Here is a 14,357-nt window from a genome sequence, read left to right as displayed (position 1 = left end):
ATTTGTGCTCTTAGCACTGAAATGACAGCATAGTCCTGGACAAATATAACTATACATCAGCTTCTGAAATATACTAAATGATGATTTATTGGTCATTTAATACTCATGTGATTCTTAAAATTCAGTTTAAACCAACTAAAGAGTTAATATTATATATGCACAATAAGAAATAATTTAAAACCTGCAAGTATATTCGTGATTCAGTTCATTAGCTAAAGCATAAATTTTTATAAGGTCTCTGAAAGATAAAAATTATTTCAATTTCATAAATATTTTTAAATTTAATGTGTTTCATAGAGTTCTTGATTAATTGTCTACGATAATACTTTGAACTGGGCCAATTACATAGTCTCATGAATAAAAGTTTTGGTTTTTTTTTAAATAAAAGGATAATCAATTTCTTATTTTCCTATTGTACAAATTAACCTATAATTTGGCCCTTTGCACATTTCTTCATTTAATTTACTTTGAAGTATAAACTAATTTTTTTCTGATCTGATTTAGAATCTCTATCCTATTACTGTTTACAACAAGCACCAAATTTAGCAGAAAGCCATTTACAAGATAAATTGGCCTAGAGAACTACGACTAACATCAGCAGATTTACTTTCTCATGTTTAAATAAAGTACTCATTTTCTATGAAGCACCAAATTTCACTTGCAAACATTATTTATCCAAATCTGAAGAAGAGAAGAATTTTTTTTAAAAAAAAGATTATTCAAATTTTAGATGTGTAGGGAAGTAATGTTTTCAGTTATCTCATTTGGATTTCTGAAATGCTAGCTTAAATCAAGTAAGCATATGATAATATAAAGATTCAAAGTCAGTTTATATTCCAGCAGGGTAATAAGAGATGATCCACAGCTAGATATTATTTGTGTACTTAGTCTCTAAACAAACATGCATTGAGTGTCTTCTGTGTACTAGGTGCTTGGGGCACACAGATAAGTAATATGCGTTATGCTCCAAGAGTTCTCAGTCTGATTGGGGAGAAACAACTAAGGCAATACAGGAAGAGAATGGTAGAAACAATCACAGGACTGTGGGAGAAGGGTAGAAGTTTCTGGAAGCTGAATTCTGAGTTTAAGGTGCTGGTTTGGACTGCTATATGCTTAATGGGAATTTCACATTTACAGAATAGGACATTGGAGATTATAAAAATAATACAAAGAAGGATTTTGTGTGAAATCTAACCTCTAGGTTGAAAATTGAAAGTTTTTACTAATAAGGAATCTGCACTTTACTCTTACCTTTAAAATGTATACTATACAAGATGGTTTTTAAAAAGTAATTTTTAGCGTAATTTTAATCAGTTTGATCATGTACTTTATTTAGTGTTGATGAACTAAAGTTTGCTCAGAATTATACTATAAAGTTCTAAACAAATTTAATAGATTTTTTTATCCATACTTTCTAATATCACTTCCAAAATTACTTTTAAACTATCACTGGAATAATTTAGAGTTTCCAAAGATAAAACTCAGAAATTGGAATAGTTTTATATTCCCAAAGGTTTTTTTGTTAGTATGACCTCCTATCTCTGAAACACTTCAAATAATGTATATCCTATAAAGAAATTCATACCTATTTGTTAGGATTGGGTTCTGTTAAAAAAAAATAGTAATATTTCTTACTTGTTAAAGAATGATTTTCCTTAATGAAGAGTTGCCTAAATGAAGAGTTGCTTCCACATAAAAAATTTGTATAATGCCACTACCCGTATATATGAGGGAGATGAAATGTTAAAAAACTTACTAAGAGATCTCCTTTAAATACAGATGGCCACGATAATTGGACATTGGCTGATTTAAAACTGGAGATACCTTAGGGCATAATTATTATCCAAAGGCAAAACATATGCAACTTATGAGGCAATATTTTGTATATGCTATATTAAATGGAGGAAAGAAACTTGTTTAATCCCTGTGTGGTTTCTTAGATGGATGATTTTAAATGCTTAGAAGAGATCAAAGGCTTCTACTCCAAGCATCCCAACCTCCTCATTTACCTGGAGGAAGAAGCCTTGGTTGGATTAGAAATACCTGGGATGACAATGCATATCTGTCTCATGCTTAAAAAGTGAATTCAGTCTGCAGATAGAGAGGCTGGGAAGGATGTTTGGACCATGGATTAAAAAATGTAGATAACTTTTGGTACCTTCATGAGTTTATCATTGGTAACTCAAGTAGTTTTTTTTTTTTTTTTTTTGCTTTTTGTTTTGTTTTGGGGTACAAGAGATTGAACCCACTGTCACTTAACTACTGAGCCACATCCCCAACCCTTTTATTTTTTTTATTTTGAAGCAGAGTCTCCCTAAGTTGCGTAGGCCTTGCTAAGTTGCTGGGGCTAGCTTTGAACTTGGAATCCTACTGCCTCAGCCTCTTGAGCTGTGGGTATTACAGTTGTGCATCACAGTGCCCAGCAGTAACTCAAATAGTTGATTGCCAAAAATAGTTGATATTTTTCTACTTATTATATAGTATTTAAAAAATTTTTTATTTGTTCTTTTTAGTTATACATGACAGTAGAATGTATTTTGACACAACTTCCCATTCTTGTGGTTGTACATGATATGGAGTTAAACATGTTGTGTATTCGTACTTGAACATAGGAAAGTTATGTCCGAATCATTCTACTGTGTTTCCCATTCCCATTTCCCCTCCACTCCCCTGACTCCCCTCCGTCCAATACAGTGAACCTTCATCCGATCCCCACCCTGCTCATTGCCTATTGTGACTCAGTATCCACATATCAGAGAGAAGATTAGGCCTTTTTTTTTTTTTTTTGGTTTATTATTAACATGAAGTTCCCAGTTCCATCCATCTACAGACAAATGCTATAATTTCATTCTTCCTTATGGCTGAGTAATATTCCATTGTGTACGTGTACCACATTTGCTTTATCCACTCATCTGTTGAAGGGCACCCATATATAGTATTTTCAAGGTTGTTTCCCATTAAACAGTCAGGTCACAAAACTATGTTATCCTACAATGAGTAAGAAATTGTGGTAAAACTGTGGGGAAAGATCCAAAGATCTAAAACTTGTCATCTCTAGGTATTTTGTAGTTGATCAGAATTACTCTAGGTTACACAGAAATCTTCAAGAAATTGGTGTGTCAATGCAGAATACCTTTTAAGAATACCAAATGGTATGCATGCAAATCCAAAAATTGGTTACTTGCTTATATAACCATGAAATTTAGCAGAAGACTCTTATATAATGGGAATCTTCCTTTTACTCAAATGACTATGTGTTGAGAATGTGATCTAGCCAACTTTAGGAAGACATTAATTTCTGTATTATTCACTATCATATAGGATAGATCTGCATTATATATTGCATTTTATGTTTTGCTTATGCTTATATGGTGTATGGGGAGGTCTCCAGCGCCTCTCCAGGGGGTCCTTTTTTCCTGCCCAGGAGGGTATAAGCCACAGGAAAAAAATAAGTCAGAAATAATTAGTAAAGAACAAAAGACACAGAATCAGAAAAATAGTTTTACAGTAGAGCCCCTGATAGGCCCAGCTCACACAGGCGCTGGAGCTGGACAATTAAAAAACGGCTCCCATGGTTTATTTAAGGGGGTATATTGAAGGCAGGAAATAGATTCCAGGGGTGGAGTCTTGCTTCATGATATCTTGCAGTCAGCAGGTTGATTGGCATCTTGGCAGGTCACATCCATCTCTGAGAGGCTATGTGGCTGTAGTAAATCACCCTATCTCTGGGGCTGTGTGGGGCCTGGGACAGAGTTTGAATAAGGTCACATGTGTCTGGGCAGTATTAGCCAGAGGAAATTTCCACTGGAAGTTCCCAGACACCAGATTCTCCTATTTACTAGACTGTGATGCCAATGTAGTCCACTCATGGCCCACTGATGGCTCTTGACAGTGGTTAAAGAGGAGTAACATTTAATTGGCTCAAAATTCCCTTTTAGGAATTATCTGCTGAAGTCCAGTATATATTTTAAGCAACACTAACTTACCCACTAACTGGTTTCTATAGTGGATCAGAAGTCTTGAGAGAAAAATAAAAAGAGTAACTATTGCTATTATATAATAGGCAGCTCTCTGTAGTCAGGAGTCAAGTCTTAATGTTTCAGTCCCTAGGGTTAAGTTTGGGTTCATGTGGTTTACTACAGTACTCAGTGTGGCCCCCCTGCCTGAGTCTAATTTAGAGCGTAAGAGTTGCTGACCTGGATTTATTTGGGTGGAGTAGTCACAGTGATAACTGTTCTTTTCTTCATTCTACCAGCTCTTAGTTTTTACCTTAGCTAGGCTTTTTAATAAGTATTTTTCTCTCAGTGGATAATTCTTATCAAAATGTCATGGTATTTTACTAAGCCACACCCAGAGCTTGTGTGGAATTTTTATATTTACATAAATTTACTTACCTGATAGCACACTTACTTTCTTCATTTTTCAGTTCTGCCCTAGTTGCTAACGGAGTTACTGCCACTGGGAAGTGGCCTTAAATCTCTTCCTAGTTTAAGAGTCTTAAAATATATTTGGAAATTGAGTCCTCACCTGTAATGGATGACATCCTATATATTCAAGGACTGGTAAGGTCTCTGTTTAATCTTGGGTTTATCCATCTTAAGCCCTGATTAAGCACAGATCACTTGACCCCTCCCCCACCCCACCCCCCAGCAGAGCTCCAACTCCCAGTGCAGGAAGCTCTCCCTGCTCTGAAAGGATCAAGATTTGGGTCTTTGCTTAGCACAGACTGTCAGATGGGATAGCTTAGAATCCAGCCATAGTTAAACAGAGAGAAACTAGGGTACTGAGGCCTGAGCACTCCATATTTTCTACTACGTCCTGCCACATGTTGGCAAGAGTGTGAGGAGCCCTGCCTATGAGCACACCCTGTTTCCTCTGAACTTGTAACAACTGCTTTATTTTTACAATCTCCCTTCCTACTCTCTTTGCCCCTTGTTTCTTCTGCTCCTAGTTGAGTAAGTGCAGCCAGAGAAAGGATGCTAATGTGATTTTTCTTAACTAAAGGTGGTTTTGATCAAGTGGGCTTCAAATTACAAAATGAAATTTGTCTTATTTTACTTTTAAATTCTATGGCTTATGAAGAAGCATAACCAAATAGTATGCATATTGTTCAACAGTGGCCACTTTTGCTAAATTGTAATTTCTCAAGAAATCATGTGACTATATAAACTCATCATTATGAGTAAAATTTTCTAAGATCCATCTGTGATTTGAAATGCAAACAGGCCTATATTATTGTCATTTGCTCCAAAAACCATTTTTCTAAATCCTCTGGATTCATAAAATTTCTTGCAAGGCAGGACTATCATGGAAAAATGGCAAACATAAGTAGGATTTGGGAATACAAGGTAGGGATACTTTTTAAGTTGTAAGGTGGACAGTGATTAGTTTGGCCTTTTATCTGGTGTTTCATATTACCACCTGTTATAAGTGACTTTATTTTTCAGTTCATTTCCATCTTTTTGAACTTAACAATCTCAGAAAATTATCTAATGATTTTCTTCCATTTCTACTCAACAGTGATCCATTGATTTTGACTATACAGTAAATTAGTTGTTGCTTATGAAAGTTTCACAGTGCCAGTGAGTCACAAATGAGAGTAAATTCTCATTTACTCTCAGGAAAAGGAAGTGTGTAGTTTTCCTTCTCAGGGAACTAAGAATTACACTGCTTTATAGCCATTCTTTGAACCATATAACATATAAGATTTGACATGATTATTCTTAATTGACTTGGGTTAGTCGGACATTTCTAGAATTTGGTTCTGCCTTCAGATTTAATTATTATGGGCTTTAAGAAGTGAGCAAATTAAATTTTTCTGGTGCTGTTATATATCACTTTTTAGTGATATAATACTGTATAGAGAATATAGAGTTACATCCTTGGTGAATTCAAAGGTATTGGCAGTAAGGGTCTATCTGACCCAACCCCTTTTATTTAATTTCAAATTCTCTATTCTTTATCTTTCCCCTTTCTTCTCAGAATCTCTCTTACCATCAAAGCAGAAATTTTAGAATTCATTCATTGATTTATTCAGTAAATTTTCACTGAAGCCTTATATGCCAAGATAAACATTGGGAATGCAGTGGTGTGTACCATAGACCTTGCCCTAGAATTTATCATCTAGTACAGGGATTGGGAGGCCAAATCCAGCCCGCCATCTGTCTTTGTATATGAAGTTTTTTCCTTCCCCTAGAACTGGGAATTGAACCCATGGCCTTCAACATGCTAGGCAAGCACTCTACCACTGAGCTACATTTCCATCCTGTATATGAAGTCTTATTGAAGTTTATATTGTCTCTGGCTGCTTGCACACTACAATAACAGACTTGAATAATTGCAACAGAGACCAAAAACAATTTTGGTCTGCAAAGCCAAAATGTTCACTACTTGACCCTTTGCATAAAAAGTTAGCCGATCCCTGCCTTCTTTGGTAATGATGGAGGTATTATATAAATGCAGGAAAGACAGTAAATGAAACAGGTATATAGTGTGAGGTCAATGTCAAGTTCAGATTTGGGGGTTTCAAATTTAGGTCCCAGAGACATATAAATAGAAATGTTAAGGAAGCAGTAGACTATAAGGTCTAGAGATCAGGACTATTATGTGGGCTGGGAAAATGGATGTAGGAATCATCAGAATAAATCTGGTCACTAAGCTTAGAAGAGAATGAGGTAACCTGGAATGAGAATGGCATGGCAAATGGACTTCTCACAGAATCCTAAAGAAAACCAATAGTTTAATATTGGACAACGAACCATTAAGTTAAAGAAAAATCAGAACAACTTTTAGAAGAAGATAAGCGGAAGTTTGAATCCATTAAAACTTCTATTATTGAAGTGGGTGAATTTGGGAAATATTTAAATAAGCACAGGCCAGCCTAGATAATAGCATGTATTTCACAACTGGATAGGTTGGTTTCATGTATCATCATAGTCCATATTCTTCTAATGTATAGTTTTCTTCCTGTAAACCATTAGGTAATTTAAGTGGATGCCCAGACAAATTAAATCACAGTGTCTGAAGGGAGAACACAGGCATCAGTATATATTTTAAATCCACTGAGGTGATGTTAATGCTGGGAAATACTGTTTGGGGAGAAGAATGGTTCTGGCTTAATAAGTTAACAAAATCTCTCAGGATTTCTGACTGAAAGAACTACATAGATGAAGAGGGTCCAAACAGAAAAGAGCGGTGCCCCCTGATGAATATCCTTATAAGCAGAACCTGTTTTTACCTCTGCCACTCCTGGAATGGGGCAAACTAGGGATTTGGGGTGGTTTAAAAGACTTGGTTACAGTTATTAGAGTTTTTCCCATAGTTCTGAATTCAGCTAAACTCTCACTGAATAGAAAACACTGAACTGGCCTGTTGAGTACATATCCTCACCTTGTCCCTCTGCCATTTGGGGTATGAAGCCAGCTGATGGATGAAATCCCTCTAATACCTTTGCCATCGTATGGCTGTATTACTTACTAAAAATTATATTTATCATATACCAGATGCCTGTGAAAATTATTACTATATAACATGACCTATTAAGTATCTGTTTTAATCAAAGATCCTAGAAACTCATTGCTCTAATCCTTAACAGTATTAACCCTTAACAATATTGACATTAGTAAGAGATCTTTGTTAGTTAAGTTTATAGAGAGATGATTTTTTTAAAGTGTCCATTCATTTATTTTGGAATAGTATGGTGAGGAAATAGTCTATTTCTTGGTAGTTCCATTCTATCCTGAGAAAGATCTTGTAATATGAAGACCTAACAAAATGGCCTGTTTACATTTCACATTTTAAACTGTTTTTATTGCCGCCTCAGTCTTTCTTTAAACATGAAAATTTGTATCATAAACTCTACTGTGGTACTTTGCCTTCATGTACTCATTGTATATCCTCCTCCTTTTGTATAGGAAGACAGAGATGTCAATAACCCCATGCCCAACCGAGGAGGCAATGGATTAGCTCCTGGGGATGACAGATTCAAACCTGTGGTACCATGGCCTCATGTTGAAGGAGTAGAAGTGGACTTAGAGTCTATTAGAAGAAAAAACAAGGCCAAAAATGAACAGGAGCACCATGCTGGAGGAGATTCCCAAAAAGACATAATACAGAGGCAGTATCTCACATTTAAGCCTCAGACATTCACCTATCGTGATCCTGTGCTACGCCCCGGGATCCTTGGTAACTTTGAACCCAAAGAACCTGAGCCTCATGGAGTGGTTGGTGGCCCTGGAGAACAAGCCAAGCCATTGGTTTTGGGACCAGAATTCAAACATGCAGTTCAAGCCAGCATTAAAGAGTTTGGATTTAACATGGTGGCAAGTGACATGATCTCACTGGACCGCAGCGTCAATGACTTACGTCAAGAAGAGTAAGCACACATCCTCTTCTTTCTAAAATTGGGGCAACTATTGCTTTGCTAGATATTGAGATTGTTAGGGATGGAGAAAATATTTATGCCTTTATTTCAATGAAATAAGGGGACCTTTGGTGAGCAAAATGACCTGAAAGATGAGGGCCTCCATTTTTGTCTTCATATTGAAGGTACAGTGTATAAAATGCTGGAGTCTTCTATATCAGTGCTACCAAAACAAAACATGGTCCCCAGACTGACAGCAATCTATGATTTTTGTTTGTTTCCTGCCCACAGTGAGAAAATGAGCTTATACCAGGATGAACATAAACTATACCATTAAATACTTTGTTTAGTTCACCTGACAATTTTTTGATACAAAACTTCTTCCACATGTTGATTTTCATTCTGGAGCAAGCACGTTCCTTATCTTTTTGTAGAACAAGAGTACATACCAATACTGCTCTGGGTATCTCATATTATTAGGTAGATTTATATTTCCTTTATTTTTTTTCCTTAGTACTGAAACAAGAAATTGAAGCATTTAAATATATACAAAGAAGGCATACTCAGATAAAACTGTGGCCTAAACTTTTTTTTTATGTGATATATAAGTTAAATGAAGGGTTTCCAGCTCTTAAGTTGTAACAGTGATTATTGAATGAACTCAAAACTTTTCTCTTTCAGTTTATTCAATAACTATTTCTACTAGTGTGGTATCTAAATAACTTTTAATGATGTGTATGCAAATTTATTCACTACTGGTAGAAAACTTTCAAAGTATATTCTCAAAATGATGTATTGTTAGCATAGTCTTCATGTGAAAAGGTTAACACAGCAGGTGCACAGACACCCCCCAATATCCACCCACAAACACACACACACACACACACACACACACGGTTGCACCAGCATCTTTATAACCACTAAGTAAAATTCCATACCTAATGTAATACCACTCAATAGATGTCAGACACTCATACACATATTGGTAAGAATGAGAAGAGATGAATGAAATATGCATAGAAAGTAGGAGTGGATAGCACCATGACAGTAGGAAATATAACTTATACAGAGAAGAATTAGCATCACATGGGACTGTGAAGAAAATCTTGGACCAATTTATTCCTAGTAGAGACTTACCTTGTCATAGGGTTGCTAGATTAACCCATAAAAATACAAAATGCACAATTAAATTTGAATTTCAGATAGATAGTAAACTGTATTTGGACATACTAAAAAAATTTTTTTTTGTTTATGTGAAATCCAAATAAATAGAGTGTCTTCTGTTTGATATGGGAGTGTTTCTAGTCAGGAGGTGAGGGTGATTGTTGCAGAGTTAGAACTTTTCAGAGAGTACCTCTTAGAACCCATGAAAAGATCTGCTGTCTCAACCTACAGGGTGTCCCAGTTATGTTAAATATAGCACTCAGTCATATACTTCATATGCACAGAGTACTCTTTACTCTTTTAAAGAGGGACTTTGAGAACTTGTGGCATTCTCATACTATATGGAAGGAGAAAGGGAAGGGAGGGGAATAAAAAGAAACAGTCTATCATTTATTGGCTTCCTACTTCATGCCAGGACTTATAAGTTATTGAATTCTTACAACTAAACTATGAGAGAGTTCTTACCTGTATATGTAAAGTCTGAGGCTCAGAATGATCACTTCTTTATATATACCCAGCAAAGTGGCAAAGCTGTGATTCACCCTGAGATGGCTTGGTCTGAAAACCCCTTCTCTTTTCACCACATCACCCTTAAGGTATATCTCTTTCTAGATAGTGAACATAAGAGTAGATGTTACATTCAGAGGGTGAACTTGGCAGTGTGCAAATGGAGATTTTAGCACATGAACTAATTATAAAAATATATGTAATTTCAAAAACTAGTATAAATACAGATAGCTTTTTAATCTCAGAAATGTGCTAAGAAAATCAAATTATGTACAAGACTTAGAGTTGTGCACAGGATTTAGAGCATCCTCCATGCTTCCTTCTCTGTTACCTCTTACATCCAGTCTATCTGCAAGGCCTCTGGTTTCTACCACCAAAACATAGCTCAGATCACTTCTGAGGTTCATTTCCTTCATCTCCGTTGCTACCACCCATGTCCACGTGACCATCATCTCTCTTGGAATCCTGCAAAAGCCTATTTACTGGTCTCTATACTATTATTCTTACTTACTGCCTATTATTTATACAGAAAACAGGGTGGTCTTTTAGAACCCAAAGATGGTCTGTTGAAAACCATTCTGTGCTTTCCATTGCACTTAAAATAAGAAACAAGCTCCCACCCTGCAGCAGCCTATATGCTGTGACCCTATAGGCATGATCTGCCTTGTGGACCTCCTTTTGCCACCATACAACTCACCCATAGCACCCCAGCTATGTTGACCTGTCCCAGAGTCTTTGCATATGCTTTTCTCCCTCTTCCACAAACGCTTTTGCTCTTCATCTGCTGCCAGCCCTTTCCCATCCTTTAGATTTCAGTTGGACTTTGCTAACCATGTTGTTTAATTTAGTAGTGCCCCACTTAATTCTCTTTTACTACTCCCTGACCATTTTGTTCATAGTATTTACCAAATTTTATACTTACAGGCTGGGATTATGGCTCAGTGGTAGAGCACGTGCCTAGCACACATGAGACACTGGGTTCAATCCTCAGCACCACATACAAAAATAAATAAAATAAAGGTATAAAAAATTATTATTTAAAAAAAATTTTTTATACTTACCTAGTTGTTTATTGACTCATCTTTCTTACTAGGTGATAAACTCCTAAGATCAAACACTATGTCTAGGGCTGGGGTTGTAGCTCAATGATAAAGCATTTGCCTAGCATGTGTGAGACCCTGGGTTCAACCCCCAGTAACACACACATTCACAAGACAATGTCTCTTTTCTTCACTGGCTACTCCCAGTAACTAAAATATAGGAACTCAGTAGTACCAACTAAATATCTCTTTGAGAGAATGAATGAATAAGTGAGTGAGTGAGTGAGTGAATGAATTAAGGGAGTAGGCCAACATTCAGCCCTTGACCCCAACACCAGATGTGAGATCTTCAACCTGTTTATCCTTTCTAACCTCTAATTTAAAATGATGTTAGCAATAACAATCTCAGGATTTACATTAGAACTAAATAACAATAGATTAAAACTCTTATTATAGACATGTTGTTTAGAAACTTAAGTATTATTAGCTCCTCTACTGCTGTGGCACTTTTCTTAGTACTTTCTTGTCAACATTGGAATGTTTTCAGTTATTATTCAACTTTGATATTCTTTATTGCTTTTTGAAAGGCACAAATATCACACATGTCTTAGCTATGTCATCTTGCTTCTACTTGTAGCTTCTATGATGGCAAAGCCTTCATTTGTCTCTTGAAAATTTTAGACACACTAATTGCCATTCTGACTCCCATCGGAGTCCTCCTAGCTCCCCTACAGTCTCTTTCCTATCTCCTCCTTTCCCTTTTCTCTTTGCCCCTTTGCTCCTTTTCTCCCCTCTCCTTTCCTTTCCTCCTCCATATTTCTGCCTTTTTCTCCCTCCCGTTCTTCTCTCTTGCATCACATAGTCCATTGTTTCCCATGTGCTTTCCTTTGCACATCTACAACAGGACCTAGAAATAGGATGTTTTGTGTTTTTATGTGTCATTTTATATTTTGTCTCCAATCAAACAAAATGACTCAAGACTACCTTAGCAAATACTCTTATGCCTTTATTTGAAACTATACTAGTGATAAACTCCTCTCTTTTTAAAAATATTTCAAGGGCTGGGGTTGTAGCTTGGTTGTAGAGTATTTGCTTGGTGTGCATGAGGCCCTGGGTTCCATCCCCAACACCACAAAAATAAATGAAGAAGGAAAGAAAAATAATTTTAAAAGTTAAAGAACGAACAAGGCTCAGAGAAAATGCCCCTTTATTGAGGAACAGCTCTGCATATTTATAGAGCCGGGGGTGGTTTGACAGTTATGACAGTTTAATGGTTGAAAGGTTTGACAGTTGGCATGGGGTGCTTTTTGATTGGTGGATAAGGATCATGTGAGCCAGCAGGGCTAGTCTGATTGGATAAGGATCATGTGAGCCAGCAGGGCTCACCATTGGACAGCTCTTCTCAGGGGATGGGGAAGTTATTAGTCTTTGGAGCCAGGGCAACTCCCAACAAAAAGCATTCAAGTGTAGCAACCCCCAGAAATAATTTTTAAATCGAATCCACATTACATTCTAAGCTGGATTCTTTTTTTTCCCCACATTTTTAAAATTTGTTCTTTTTAGTTATACATGACAGGAGAATGTATTTTGACATATTATACATACATGGAGTATAACTTCCTGTTCTTGTGGTCGTGTATTCATATTTGAACATAGAAAAGTTATGTTCGATTCATTCTAATGTCTTTCCCATTCCTATCCCTCTTCTTACTCCCCACCCCCACCTTACCAATCCAGAGAACCTCCACACACACACCCTGCCTATTGGGAGTGAGTGACCACATATCAGAAAGAACATTCAGTGTTTGGTTTTTTGGGATTACCTTTCTTCACTTAGCATGATAGTCTCCATTTCCATCTATTTACTGGCAAATGCCATAATTTCATTCTTCTTTTGGCTGAGTATTATTCCATTGTGTATGTGTACCACATTTTCTTTATTCATTCATCTGTTGAAGGGCACCTAGGTTGGTTCCATAGCATACCTATTGTTAATTGAGCTGCTGTGAACATTTGATGTGTCCGTGTCACTATAGTATGCTGATTTTAAGTCTTTTGAGTATATGCCAAGGAGTGGGGTAACTGGGTCAAACGGTGATTCCATTCTAGGTTTTCTGAGGAGTCTCCATACTGCTTTCCAGAGTGGTTGCACCAATTTGCAATCTCACCAACAATGTTTGAATGGACCTTTTCCCCCCACATACTTGCCAGCATTTGTTGTTTTACTTGTATTCTTTTTTTTTTATTGGTTGTTCAAAACATTACAAAGCTCATGACATATCATCTTTCATACATTTGACTCAAGTAGGTTATGAACTCTCATTTTTACCCCAAATACAAATTGCAGAATCACATCGGTTACACATTCACATTTTTCCATAATGGCATATTAGTGACTGTTGTATTCTGCTACCTTTCCTATCCCCTACTATCCCCCCTCCGCTCCCCTCCCATCTTCCCTCTCTACCTCATCTGCTGTTGTTCAATTCTCTCCCTTGTTTCCCCCCCCCCTTTCCCCTCACAACCTCTTATATGTAATTTTGTGTAACATTGAGGGTCTCCTACCATTTCCATATGATTTCCCTTCTCTCTCCCTTTCTCTCCCCCCACTCGTTTCTGTTTAATGTTAATCTTTTCCTCATGCTCTTCCTCCCTGTTCTGTTCTTAGTTGCTCTCTTTATATCAAGGAAGACATTTGGCATTTGTTTTTGAAGGATTGGCTAGCTTCACTTAGCATAATCTGCTCTAATGCCATCCATTTCCCTGCAAATTCCATGATTTTGTCATTTTTTAGTGCTGCGTAATACTCCATTGTGTATAAATGCCACATTTTTTTTATCCATTTATCTATTGAAGGGCATCTAGGTTGGTTCCAGAGTCTAGCTATTGTGAATTGTGCTGCTATGATCATTGATGTGGCAGTATCCCTATAGTACGGTCTTTTAAGATCCTCAGGGAATAGTCCGAGAAGGGCGATAGCTGGGTCAAATGGTGGTTCCATTCCCAGCTTTCCCAGGAATCTCCATACTGCTTTCCAAATTGGCCTCACCAATTTGCAGTCCCATCAGCAATGTACAAGTGTACCCTTTTCCCCACATCCTCGCCAGCCCTTATTGTTGTTTGACTTCATAATGGCTGCCAATCTTACTGGAGTAAGATGGTATCTTAGGGTGACCTTGATTTGCATTTCTCTGACTGCTAGAGATGGTGAGCATTTTTTCATGTACTTGTTGATTGATTGTATGTCCTCCTCTGAGAAGTTTCTGTTCAGGTCCTTGGCCCAT

The 14,357-nt window shown here is 36.9% G+C and overlaps 1 protein-coding gene across 3 annotated transcripts in view; it reads left to right on the top strand.

The window, feature by feature from the left end:
• Galnt7 (polypeptide N-acetylgalactosaminyltransferase 7) overlaps nucleotides 1-14,357 on the top strand; it is a 142,915-nt gene that overhangs the window by 55,715 nt on the left and 72,843 nt on the right. For all 3 annotated transcript variants that reach the window (XM_046427536.2, XM_046427535.2, XM_058573677.1), the window contains exon 2: nucleotides 7,914-8,374. In XM_046427536.2, the coding sequence (XP_046283492.1) occupies nucleotides 7,914-8,374 (461 nt within the window). The remainder of the gene's footprint in view (nucleotides 1-7,913; nucleotides 8,375-14,357) is intronic.

The sequence above is a fragment of the Marmota monax genome, unplaced genomic scaffold (genome assembly GCF_021218885.2).
Source record: "Marmota monax isolate L192 unplaced genomic scaffold, Marmota_monax_Labrador192_F-V1.1 WCK01_AAM20220418_F8-fsc00159, whole genome shotgun sequence".
Lineage (NCBI taxonomy): Eukaryota > Metazoa > Chordata > Mammalia > Rodentia > Sciuridae > Marmota > Marmota monax.
The sequence above is the reverse complement of the archived record's forward strand: the minus strand, read 5'-3'. Positions and strand labels throughout refer to the sequence as shown.